Below are 14,206 nucleotides of genomic sequence, written 5' to 3'. Positions count from 1 at the left end.
ATTCATTACGCGATTTTAATTGGACTATGCATAGACTCGTTAGTCCAGCCAAACTAAAACTCCATAATTGACAAACTGGGCCTCTAAAGTGAGTCAGCTATTATTATGTTCAGGTTTCAAACGTATCAAGTTTTTTGTCAGAATATTTTCAAAGATTGAAACAATCATACAATCAGGATTGGCATGGGGTGTTGACTGACAGCACAAAATCATAAAATTACTCATTGTATAAATTCAGTTTCAATACCGAATTCTATATCTCAGTTGTAACATGTTATTAATTTAGAAACGCTATGACACAGACAGAAGACAGATTTTGTGTTATTTGTAAAGAGAACTATATAGAAGTCGAACATATTTTTTTATGTGTAAAACATAACTAATATATGATACCTAGGCCACTAGAAACAAGTTTAATGTAATAATGTCGTCCACTAACGAATACACAATCAAGAACCTATTGACGTATATATATCTAAAGCAATGTTATAATGTGTCGATTCCCAAATTGAAACAAAACGTTAACCCAGAAATCTGTACGTTAATGAACATAGTGTGAACCACCAAATGGTGTACAATTAACAATTGTATTACAAAATTAACTAGGTTTGTAAATCAACACACATTACTGCACATCAATTACAATGACAGTACACAAAAGACCGGTAGTACAATATTCAATGACAATAAATAATTGCAGTTGTCAGAATTAAATGCAAAATTACAGTGGTGATAGCAAATGTCAGTGATAATTATATATAGTCATCCAGCGGCGACAGTGTTCAATCTTCCGAGATCAGTTAGCCAGGGAATCAGATATGATGAGCGATCCTCACATTAAAGCTGGTTCCGATGTGATGAAAATGCGTAAGTCATAGGGAAACACGTAATATCTCCTAGTGTCCAACGTACCTAGCTACTGGAAATTGCTACACAGTTCCCTCAGAACAAAGAACTTTACAGAAGTTTCGGTAACAAACTATCACTGTCCAACGGTCCGGATGTTTTAACACCACACCAGCATTTAAATATAGTAAATTTCTGACGTAAATTTTAAATATGTATGTGAATAATTAATGCTTGTTCTTAAATTTGGTGTGATGCTATTATCAACTGACATTATTGAAGGCTCTGTCCAGGAGGTTAACGTAGCGTAAAAATAGTGTCCCCCTGTGTGACAATGCTTGCCGTAATAGGCGACTATGCTTGTCGTTAGAGGCGACTAACGGGATCGGGTAGTCAGACTCGCTGACTTGGTTGAAGCATGTCATCGATCTCAATTGCGTGGATCGATGCACATGATATCAATCACTGGATTGTCTGGTCCAGACTCGATTATTGACAGACCGCCGTCATACAACTGGAATATGGTTGAGTGCGGCGTAAAACAACAAACCAACAAACCAACCAACATACAGTGCTGGTAAACACATTTATGGAGTCATCAAAGGGAAGTTACTCTACCCTAGTCTATGACACGTCACGTTTGTTTGGAGTCTTCCTGTCCTGTCATAACGTTACGAAGTGCAGTCAGATGTACACACAGCGAACAAAACGAAACAAGGTAACAATTCTTACATATTTCGAGCAAATCCAACTATTTTAATTTTGGTGAAAAGGTTCCAAGCCGCAAATATATTGAAAGTGATCCTGCTACTGACCCCAAGCTAGTGTCCTCGCAAAAGTGTTTCGCAATTTATATCTCCAAAGTTGCCAAAACTTGTAAAATGCCTACGCTACGCCACAGTCAGACACTGTTAGTATATCAGACTATTCTTTTGATAATGGTACCAATTATCAAAGTTGTTTATCCAGATTTCCGATGGTTAATTCTGACTCGATCGCCGAATGACAAGAGCGACCCCATGTTTGTTTGTAAACACTGAAAGTAGTCCCTACTTGACCTTTGATATTTGTATCTCTATCCGCATATGACCCAAACGGATATCATTTTTATCCGTTGGCTTTATCCTGCGGACAAACCTACCCATTATATGATGAACATATTTTATCCTAATTTAAGCAAAGCTTAAAGGATGTCGAATTTCATCAGTTGAGACATCACTTAATATTAACTCCAAATTACCAACATATTCTACAAACATATAGAGATGTACGTAACTGTTTTTTTATCATCCAAAACTGGCTCTCACAGGAGATATCGCTTGGATGGGATCAAGCGATATCTACACTGTAGATATCCTACACTGGTACAAGGGTACAATGTGTGAATACCATTTCTGAAGTCTCCCGCCTTGATATTGCCTGAATAATGTTTAAAGCAGCGTAAAAGCATATTCATTCACTCAGTATTGGGCATACAAGACTATGTACCTCACTCACACGCAGTTAAAAGAATTGGGAACCCTTCTAATTAACCTAGGGGCACGGGTGGCCCAGTCGTCCGCGATTCGCTGTGCAGAGTCGCATCCCTTGGGCACGCCAGAAACCTATGATTGTGGGTTTGAATCCCGGTTCGCCCTGATCATGTTTCAAGGTTTGAAAGCACCATACCCGTGCTCGTGGGGTTCACCGAAGTGGTAAACGCCTGAGACCTGCATCACTTCGGGCTTTCCTCCCACATTAACCTGACACGCCGCGATATAATTGGAATACTGTTAAAAGCGGCGTTAAACCCGACTCACTCAGTCACTCATAACAGGCTGAAGAACAACCACAATTGAAAGGTTGTGTTGCAATACCCACCAGTCATGACAGCTTAACAAGTCATATGAAAACATCGGGTGATCTTTAATTTCATTTGAGTAGGACCGCCCCCGTGGTCTAGTGGTAGAGCGTCCGCCCGGAGAATGGAAGGTCCGGGGTTCGATCGCCGGCCGCGTCATACCAAAAGACGTTAAAAGATGGTACTTGTTGTTACCCTGTCTGGCGCTCGGCATTTAGGGGCTAAAACAAGGACTGGTCGGCTCGGAGTCAGTATACTGTGTCTGAGTGGGGTATTCATGTTAAACTGCGGCATGGTATCTCAGTGGGCTAGCACTATAAATCGGCATCAGTCCGGACTAGTACACGCAGCCACACACACAGACACACGTGCATGCACGTCGCTATATAAGTGCAATAATCTTGGACGCGACGTTAAACCCAATTTCATCTCACCTCACCTCATTTGAGTAGTATATTACCAGATTTGGCTATGACTGTGTTAAAATAGGTCATTTCTTACCTGTGTGTCTGTCGTTTATGGAAAATGGGTATACAGACTCGATTTCATAATAAGCCATCCTTAGCTTTTTTTTCTTTTTCCTTTTTTGAAATCTGTTAGAAATAATATAAAATTGTGTATGCTTTCAAGGTTTCTGTGGCGTAGTGGGTAGAGCATCTGCCCGGAGAACGGAAGGTTGATGGTTCGATCCCCGGTCGCGTTACACCAAAAGATGTGAAAGATGTTACGTGTTTCCTTACCTGGCGCTCGGCGTGAAAATAGGATTGTCGGATCGGAGTCAATATAATGATGCACATCGCGAAGTGCATCAAATCTCGTGAGCATGTTGATTAAAAACATGAAAAGACTTGGAAACTATCTGTTGACAACGAGTTGATGGTCCACATGATTTGCAAATCCTGCAATCGACCGAAATCTGCACGACAGTTTACTAACCGGATTTCGATTTCGTTGCGCGATTTTGATTGGACTATGCATAGACTCGTTAGTCAAGTCAAAGTGTAACTCCATAATGCCAGTCTAGTTCGGCAAGTGTGGAAACTGGACTTTATTAGTCAGTTAACTCCCTTGCCTCTGAAAGATGAGGCTCGTTTGAACGAGAGGATATATTTATCAGACTTGGTGGAAAATGTCTAGACTTCGAATCAATTCATGTGAAACAATAGTCATCGGACGTTGCTTAAAATCCGAGAAATGATTTTTAAGGCTTATGGAAAACTGTGAAAATGCAACTTTTCGTTGGAGCCTTCTCCTTCTGTGTAGAAGCCATGTCCATCGGCCGACCATGCAATAGCTTCACCTCGATGCTCTGGGTGGTACCCATGAATAGCCTTTCCCGGATGACTCAGCGCTTTCTTCACATTCATATCGGGCATAGACCATACATAGACGTGATCTAATGTCTTTATCAAGAGTTGTTTCCCATCTGGGGAGATATCTGCCGCTAGAGGGCCTTTGTTGGCGGTGGTGATGGGCAAGGTCAGAACAGTCTTCACTGCAGCCTGACTTCCGCTGGTCCATCCGCTCGAGGGAAGTTGTCCGAGAGTACTTCCGGTTCCGGTTGCCTCGGAAAGGATGAATACGTTTCCTGCAGCATCAACCATAAGCGATTCGGACATGGGATGATTCCACCTGAAGTAACGAGAAGAAGAGAATGTAACGAACCCCTTATTTTTAATCAATACTTGGACTGTTGTGTTCGGAGTAAGTATATAGGGTGAGTTGGGTATTCCTGTTAAACTGTGGGATGGTATGTCAATGGTGGGCTAGCACTATAAAAGTGGCCTGAATCCTGGTTTAGTGGTAGAGCGTCCGCCCGGAGAGCGGAAGGTCCGGGGCTCGATCCCCGGCCGCGTCATACCAAAAGACGTTAAAATATGGTACTTGTTGTTACCCTGTCTGGCGCTCAGCATTAATGGGCTAAAACAAGGACTGGTCGGCTCGGAGTCAGTATACTGTGTCTGAGTTGGGTATTCATGTTAAACTGCGGCATGGTATCTCAGTGGGCTAGCACTATAAATCGGCATCAGTCCGGACTAGTACAAGCAGCCACACACACACGTACATGCACGTCGCTATATAAGTGCAATAATCTTGGACGCGACGTTAAACCCAATTTCACCTCACCTCACCTCACCTCACCTCACCTCACCTCACCTCACCTCACCTCACCAAAGTGGTAAAAGTTTTGAGACCTGCATCACTTCGGGCTTTCCTCCAGCATTAAGTTCACACCCCGTGAAATAACTGGAATACTGTTCAAAGCGGCTCACTCACTCACTCACTCACTCACTCACTCACAAAAGCCTTACGTGTAGTGGTATTTGCCGGCACTCACTCACTCACTCACTCACTCACTCACTCACTCACTCACTCACTCACTAAAGCCTTACGTGTAGTGGTATTTGCCGGTGAGCGGAATGTCCTGGGTGAAGGTATAGTCCGGTTCTTTCACTCTGTAGACCACGTTGCTGGACTTATGTTTGGTGTTCCCCGAGTCGGCAATGTAGATGCAGCTGTCGCCGTCGGGACAGGGACCTACAGCAATGTCTTCCCAGTCAGCTTCTTCGCCATGCTGGACTATCAACACTCCTGTAACAGAACATTTTCGATTAGCCAGTATAATAATTGTTTTATTATCACACAATTCCGGCAGATGAAAGTATACACTTGAAAAATTGATTACAAACGTTATCAAAACGTTACTAGGCTGAAAACAGTCGCCGAATGACAACAAAGGTAAGGCCCTTGATACAACTAGGACCATCGAATAAATATTTCTTGTTTGTTTCATTTTTAGTCACAATCAAACAAATGAGTGTTTACTTTCTTTTGTCCGGCAGTTAGGGTTAGGTTAAGAGTTAGGTTAGGGTTTAGGTTTAGGGTTAGGACATCTTACATAGTGGAGGGGATATGGCGAAAATTGTGCATTTCAGGTTAAAAGCGCCAAACTTTGCACTATTACATTGAACCATTCCGAATATTTCTTGATATGGATCCATGTCAGCAGCGCCCCCTGGTGGCAGAAAATCCAAGATGGCCGCGAACATTGGTGAACACTGATGAAATCAATCTATACTTAATATATCATACTTATCTGGACACCAGTGGAATATTTACCTTTGACGCTGCCGTCAGTGGCATCCAGCATGTACACGTTCCCATCCCCTGCGTTGTCTTGGATGGCGTACAAAATGCCCGGATGGCGTCTGCTCGCTGCGAGACCGGATATCATGTTGAGATGTCCAGGGAGTCCCGCAGCTGTTTGATATCGATATAGTGTGTGTGTGTGTGTGTTATGAACATGCATAAACATAGGAGCAGGATTATCTGGAATCGTACAATTAGATTCAAAACATCAACCAGACCTGACACAATTGAGAAATTAGTCTGTCTAGAACAGACCCAACAAAAGGGACAAGTTCGGCTTTCTTGCACAGATCTTAAACAATGGACAAGTTCTGCTGTCTGGACCAGACGCAACACAACGGACAAGTTCGGCTTTCTTGAACAGACCTGACACAATGGACAAATAATATTAAGCTCTCCAGACCAGACGCAACACAACGTACAAGTTTGGCTATCTAGACCAGACCTGACACAATGGAGAAGTTCGGCTGTCTAGACCACACCTGACACAATGGACAAATAAGGCTCTCTAGACCACACCTGATACAATGGACAAATTAGGCTCTCTAGACCACACCTGAAACAATGGACAAATTAGGCTCTCTAGACCAGACCTGATACAATGGACAAATTAGGCTCTCTAGACCACACCTGATACAATGGACAAATTAGGCCCTCTAGACCACACCTGATACAATGGACAAATTAGGCTCTCTAGACAAGACCTGGCACAATGGATAAATTAGGCTCTCTAGACCAGACCAGACACAATGGACAAATTAGGCTCTCTAGACCAGACCCGACACAATGGACAAATTAGGCTCTCTAGACCAGACCTGGCACAATGAACAAATTAGTCTCTCTAGACCAGACCTGATACAATGGACAAATTAGGCTCTCTAGACCACACCTGATACAATGGACAAATACGGCTCTCTAGACCAGACCTGGCACAATGGACAAATTAGGCTGTCTAGACCACACCTGACACAATGGACAAATTAGACTCTCTGGACCAGACCTGGCACAATGGACAAATTAGGCTCTCTAGACCACACCTGGCACAATGGACATGTTCTTCTGTCTTGACCACACCTGATACAATGGACAAATTAGGCTCTCTAGACCAGACCTGGCACAATGAACAAATTAGGCTCTCTAGACCAGACCTGATACAATGGACAAATTAGGCTCTCTAGACCACACCTGATACAATGGACAAATACGGCTCTCTAGACCAGACCTGGCACAATGGACAAATTAGGCTGTCTAGACCACACCTGACACAATGGACAAATTCGGCTGTCTACACCAGACCTGACACAGTGGAGAAATTAGTCTTGAAAAGACCTGACACAAAGGACAAGTTAAGCTCTCTGGAACAGACCGTCATGGCACATCGAGGACAATCTTAGCAAATGACACAGTCAAAGAACACATAGTTAAAAGAAAGTGAATAATTTACGTATTACGCGTGTACAACTTGGTAAAATCGACGAGCACGGACGTGGTGGCGACAAACCTAGAAACAAGTCAGAGGAATCCGGGATATGAACTCAGGATCCTAGGATCTTGGCATTCAAGTGGAAGAAACACTACACAGCTAATCCCCCAGCGCCTCAGTCGACTATGCTCAATAACATAACTTACCTGCATAGGACAACGCGATACAGGCTGTTACGAGAACAACAAGCATGATTGTGGACACGAAATACTGTTAGAAAATGTAAAACCGACGGTAGACGACACAGACGGGAATTGGTGAAGAACAAGGCCGTGAATGTTGCCAAGTGTTGACCTTTATCTATGGTAATGTTGTACTTATGCTATGGAATGACAGTCTACATAAACCGTTATCAGGTCTCAAAGACCTATATTACATAACCTCCGGAACAGTGTTGGTTTTAGATACAGCAGTGAATGTATAGTTTCATGGGTAAATGTTAATAAAGTACGTAGCAAATTGAAAATATTGGTTTTACATTTCGGCAGAAAGCAACTTTGCGCAAATAATTTATATATGTGTTGTGGACATCGATATTGGAATATTGTAAGCAATGACACATGTAAGTCGCTAAGGTGTAGCTGCTTACACCTGTAGTCACTTATACGTGTGACTACAAGCACCTGTAGTGACTGACACGTGTAATAACTTGCACCTGTAATCACTGATATATTTAACTGCTTAAACCTGTAATCTCTGATATATGTAACTGCTTAAACCTGTAATCACTGATATAAGTAACTGCTTAAACCTGTAATCTCTGATATATGTAACTGCTTAAACCTGTAATCACTGATATGTGTAACTGCTTAAACCTGTAATCTCTGATATGCGTAACTGCTTAAACCTGTAATCTCTGATATGCGTAACTGCTTAAACCTGTAATCTCTGATATGCGTAACTGCTTAAACCTGTAAGTCGATTCTTCTAGCGGATTTTACAATGGAGGAATCTCTAGAACGTTGTTTACTGGATATTGATCATTCGGTAAATAAAATAGTCGAAATTATACAGTAAACTGCTCGACATTGTGGTCAAGACGTGTATCTGCATGCCAACGTAAGATTATTGAGCATAACGAAAAAGTGTAAGACGATGAATGGATCAATCAAAAACGCAGGAAATCTCAGTCATTGGACACGTTCAAATAAACGGCGAATAAAAAACGTTTGGAAAGAATATTAGGAAGTGTTTGTCTGAAAAAATATTTACGAAGATAAATGTGTAAACAGTCTTGTGCCTAACATTAACAACAATAAATCATTCTACCCGTGAAGATCCGGTGTAGAATAGGTCTTCAGTAATCCATGCTTGCCATAAAAGGCGACTGTGCCTGTCGTAAAAGGCGACTAACGGGATCGGGTGGTCAGACTCGCTGACTTGGTTGATGCGTGTCATTAATCCCAATTGCGTGGATCGATGCTCATGATATTAATCACTGGATTGTCTGATCCAGACTCGATTATTTACAGACCGCCGTCATATAGCTGGAATATTGCTGAGTGCGGCGTTAAACAACAAACCAACCATCAAATAAATCATTCTGGAGGAAACTGAAGGTCAAGTCAAAGTTAAAAGAAGTTTATTGTACAAAAGGCCTCCGGCCCATATACAAGAAAGAGTTACGCATGTAGATACAATCATATATGTTACACATTGTGATATACACGTTGTTTGATTCATTCATTTGCATGCTTAATATAAAGAGAAAAAACTATTATATTTGATTCGTTCTTTGTCGTCAGCATAACTACAGACGCGTTTATCGGTGACATTGCTATTAAATATTCTTTTATATATTTCTTTCGGAGATCATTGTAAAATGGACAGACAAACACAAAATGAATTTCATTTTCTATCTCTAGATTACACAATGGACAAATTCTTTTCATTTTTTCAATGGACAGTTTTCTTCTTTCGTTTACAAATAGGTCTAGCAAACCAAGTCGATATTTAATTAACTGTTTTCTTAAGTTTTCCGTAGTGAGTACTGATAAATATATTTCTGGTTGAAGTGAAGATCTTGAAAGTTTTGTAATATTCATAACGTGCACTATCCTCTAAAGTGGAGTGCCATTCTTGGTAGAACATATTTATAGACCGATTCCAAAATTCATTAAGAAACATATTTACATTTCCAACTGACTGACATAGCCATATAAAACCCAAACCGTGCGAAAATAAAAGATTTCTTATGTGCGATGTCCAAGTATTCCTTCCCGTGTTATCTAAATGTAGAAGCATGTTTTTAGCTAATTTGGGGAGACGTAGTCCATGCATATGAAGAATTTTAAACCAGTATTTTAAACATCTGATCTGAGAGTTAATATATAATGTGTATCTACCACATTCACCATAAACCATGCAATTTGGTGTAGAAGATCCGACACGACCTTTTACATGCTAAAATAAGTGAACCTTCTCTAAACAGTCATAACGTTGAAATCCCCATACTTCAGAACCATACAATAAACTTGGTTGTGTCTGGGTATCAAAAAGCTTAAAGAAGATATTAGGTGAAATCGATCCCACTTTATGCGCAATAGACATTACACTTATTTAAGCTTTCTTTGCACGCAAGGACAAGTCAAGGGCACATTTTTTTCCTATTCATTGTGTGTGAGAACCAGATTCCTAAATATGAGTGGTGATCTTCTATATTGACTAACTGACCATCGAATGACCATCTCTCTTTCGACGCTATTGGACCACCTTTTCTGAAGATCACAATTTTAGTTTTTTTCCAAATTTACTGATAATTTCCATTTTTTCGTGTATGTACTTAAAATATTTAATTGCCTTTGAAGACCAACAACAGTATCTGACACTAGAATGACATAATCTGCGAAAAGTAACATTCATATTTCTATCAAATCTGGAAAAATTTGGATACCATGTTTACCACTGGCAGCTATTTCGTAATATAATTCATGAATGAAAAATGAAAATAAGATCGGACTCAAAATACAGCCTTGTCTTAGGCCCAAAGGACAATCAAAGAAATCTGTTAAACTATCCCCCCAACGAACACATGATCTCACATTAGAATACATTGATTTAAGAATAGTAAACATTTTCCCACGTAAACCAGCTTTTCGAAGACATGTCCATAGCTTAAAGCGATTAACAGAATCAAAAGCCCTTTTAAAATCTACAAATGCTACATGCAGTTTATGCTTACGCCGTGACAAGGTTTTTTGAATAAGTGCATCGTTATGACAGGACAGGAAGACTCCAAACAAACGTGACGTGTCATAGACTAGGGTAGAGTAACTTCCCTTTGATAAAGGGAAGTGACTCTAGCTAGCAGTCCGATGTATTGCCGCGAAAGGTAAGTAGAAACAAATTTGTGTAGGCAATTGTCGGTTTGCCTAGATGTAGTAACGTTACTGTATAAGAAACAGGTTTCGGATGGTTTCAATATTGACTGTTTTCACTGTCCGACGAACATGTCGCTTACCTTCTGACGTAATATATATTAATGCGCACATTCTAGGAAAACTTGGAATGTTAAGGTAATGTTTGTGAAAGATTGGAAGATAGTTTTCGATGACAGAAGCGAAGAATGACATCATATGATAAAGAGGTTACCACGCTTGTGTGTTTGCCAATGGTATTAGAGATAAACACTATGTATTTAGCTCGCCAAGGCTCGCGTGACAACCTCTAAATCGGAACAGTATTTCAGTTAAATCACGGCGCGTCCGCTTAATTTGGGAGGAATGTCTAAAAGAAAAGCACCAAGCGTACATTCCAAGCGCTGCTTTTCCCACAATGTGCCCTATGATATCGTCAATGTTTTTCCTACAGCTATGACACTGGTGTCGTTTGCTGACAAACCAATGATCATTATAAGGGCAAATCTGGGATTAGAACCCATGATCGTCGGATTAAATGACGCTTTGAATGGAAACTTGCAGCACCAGGCTCTTTGCGAAAAAACACCACCATCCCATAAAACCTGGGAAAATGTTTTTCCTCCGATGGTCAAGCTCCTTTCAAGGAATGTGTCTCGCTCGGAAAATATATAGCCACAGGCTACACACATATATACTGAGGAGCAAAAGAAACTATACTTCAACAACAAGAATAGGTAATTATGGTCGTTTGTCTGGCGGGATAACGGTTCTTATCCGAAAATCTATTGACTATATTGAGTATGTGCATCTTCAGATATATGTGGGACAGGGACAGGGTGTCCGAATTAGGAGACAAACTTTTTTCAACAGAAATATCAGACGCCCTGCTCTTGTGTTTTGACAAAGCTTTAGATAATTTTGATGACTCCATAAATGTGTTTACCAGCACTGTATGTTGGTTGGTTTGTTGGTTTGTTGTTTTACGCCGCACTCAACCATATTCCAGTTGTATGACGGCGGTCTGTCAATAATCGAGTCTGGACCAGACAATCCAGTGATTGATATCATGTGCATCGATCCACGCAATTGAGATCGATGACATGCTTCAACCAAGTCAGCGAGTCTGACTACCCGATCCCGTTAGTCGCCTCTAACGACAAGCATAGTCACCTATTACGGCAAGCATTGGTTGCTGAAGACCTATTCTACCCCGGATCTTCAGGGGTCAGCACTGTATGTAACGCTGCAGAGTCAACATATTACCGAGGCAAGAGAGTTAATTTACTGACTGTAAAAGTCCAGTTTCTACCCTTGCCGAACTAGGCTGGAATTTCTGGGCTCGATCGTAGAGCCACCAGTGGCGATTACGAGTTATGTCCCTTCGATGTCCCTTGTATTGACCAGATTCCATCTCTCATATGACTTGCATTTGCTTCAATCAAAATGGCGGCTCCCAGGCTAGACGATCTGATCGATAATCAAGACCTTTAATGTAATAAAATGGGTCTTACCTCACGAAGTACATCAAATGACTTGAGCGCCTTCGTTTAAAACATGAAAAGATTTGCAAAATATCTATCGATGCCAAGTTGACAGCACGACAGTCGCCATCTGGTTATTAACCGAATGTCAATTCATTACGCGATTTTAATTGGACTATGCATAGACTCGTTAGTCCAGCCAAACTAAAACTCCATAATTGACAAACTGGGCCTCTAAAGTGAGTCAGCTATTATTATGTTCAGGTTTCAAACGTATCAAGTTTTTTGTCAGAATATTTTCAAAGATTGAAACAATCATACAATCAGGATTGGCATGGGGTGTTGACTGACAGCACAAAATCATAAAATTACTCATTGTATAAATTCAGTTTCAATACCGAATTCTATATCTCAGTTGTAACATGTTATTAATTTAGAAACGCTATGACACAGACAGAAGACAGATTTTGTGTTATTTGTAAAGAGAACTATATAGAAGTCGAACATATTTTTTTATGTGTAAAACATAACTAATATATGATACCTAGGCCACTAGAAACAAGTTTAATGTAATAATGTCGTCCACTAACGAATACACAATCAAGAACCTATTGACGTATATATATCTAAAGCAATGTTATAATGTGTCGATTCCCAAATTGAAACAAAACGTTAACCCAGAAATCTGTACGTTAATGAACATAGTGTGAACCACCAAATGGTGTACAATTAACAATTGTATTACAAAATTAACTAGGTTTGTAAATCAACACACATTACTGCACATCAATTACAATGACAGTACACAAAAGACCGGTAGTACAATATTCAATGACAATAAATAATTGCAGTTGTCAGAATTAAATGCAAAATTACAGTGGTGATAGCAAATGTCAGTGATAATTATATATAGTCATCCAGCGGCGACAGTGTTCAATCTTCCGAGATCAGTTAGCCAGGGAATCAGATATGATGAGCGATCCTCACATTAAAGCTGGTTCCGATGTGATGAAAATGCGTAAGTCATAGGGAAACACGTAATATCTCCTAGTGTCCAACGTACCTAGCTACTGGAAATTGCTACACAGTTCCCTCAGAACAAAGAACTTTACAGAAGTTTCGGTAACAAACTATCACTGTCCAACGGTCCGGATGTTTTAACACCACACCAGCATTTAAATATAGTAAATTTCTGACGTAAATTTTAAATATGTATGTGAATAATTAATGCTTGTTCTTAAATTTGGTGTGATGCTATTATCAACTGACATTATTGAAGGCTCTGTCCAGGAGGTTAACGTAGCGTAAAAATAGTGTCCCCCTGTGTGACAATGCTTGCCGTAATAGGCGACTATGCTTGTCGTTAGAGGCGACTAACGGGATCGGGTAGTCAGACTCGCTGACTTGGTTGAAGCATGTCATCGATCTCAATTGCGTGGATCGATGCACATGATATCAATCACTGGATTGTCTGGTCCAGACTCGATTATTGACAGACCGCCGTCATACAACTGGAATATGGTTGAGTGCGGCGTAAAACAACAAACCAACAAACCAACCAACATACAGTGCTGGTAAACACATTTATGGAGTCATCAAAGGGAAGTTACTCTACCCTAGTCTATGACACGTCACGTTTGTTTGGAGTCTTCCTGTCCTGTCATAACGTTACGAAGTGCAGTCAGATGTACACACAGCGAACAAAACGAAACAAGGTAACAATTCTTACATATTTCGAGCAAATCCAACTATTTTAATTTTGGTGAAAAGGTTCCAAGCCGCAAATATATTGAAAGTGATCCTGCTACTGACCCCAAGCTAGTGTCCTCGCAAAAGTGTTTCGCAATTTATATCTCCAAAGTTGCCAAAACTTGTAAAATGCCTACGCTACGCCACAGTCAGACACTGTTAGTATATCAGACTATTCTTTTGATAATGGTACCAATTATCAAAGTTGTTTATCCAGATTTCCGATGGTTAATTCTGACTCGATCGCCGAATGACAAGAGCGACCCCATGTTTGTTTGTAAACACTGAAAGTAGTCCC

At 40.5% G+C, this 14,206-nt stretch overlaps 1 protein-coding gene across 1 annotated transcript; it reads right to left on the bottom strand.

The window, feature by feature from the left end:
* Positions 1–3,705: 3,705 nt before the first annotated feature.
* LOC125375870 lies at positions 3,706–7,620 on the bottom strand. The gene is made up of 4 exons (XM_048386784.1): positions 7,466–7,620; positions 5,807–5,947; positions 5,080–5,278; positions 3,706–4,318 (listed from the first exon to the last, which is right to left on the bottom strand). The coding sequence occupies exons 1-4, from the start codon at positions 7,509–7,511 to the stop codon at positions 3,895–3,897; spliced, it is 810 nt and encodes a 269-aa protein (XP_048242741.1). The 5' UTR covers positions 7,512–7,620; the 3' UTR covers positions 3,706–3,894.
* Positions 7,621–14,206: the final 6,586 nt, after the last annotated feature.

The sequence above is a fragment of the Haliotis rufescens genome, unplaced genomic scaffold, assembly GCF_023055435.1.
Source record: "Haliotis rufescens isolate VD_foot unplaced genomic scaffold, xgHalRufe1.0.p SCAF_60, whole genome shotgun sequence".
NCBI classification, from domain to species: Eukaryota; Metazoa; Mollusca; class Gastropoda; order Lepetellida; family Haliotidae; genus Haliotis; species Haliotis rufescens.
The sequence above is the reverse complement of the archived record's forward strand: the minus strand, read 5'-3'. Positions and strand labels throughout refer to the sequence as shown.

Coding starts and splice junctions, on each gene's coding strand:
- LOC125375870 (XM_048386784.1), bottom strand. CDS start 7,511: ATGCTTGTTGTTCTCGTAACAGCCTGTATCGCGTTGTCCTATGCAG. Junction 5,279..5,806: donor CACTGACGGCAGCGTCAAAG/GTAAATATTCCA, acceptor GTTCTGTTACAG/GAGTGTTGATAGTCCAGCAT. Junction 4,319..5,079: donor ACCGGCAAATACCACTACAC/GTAAGGCTTTAG, acceptor TCGTTACTTCAG/GTGGAATCATCCCATGTCCG.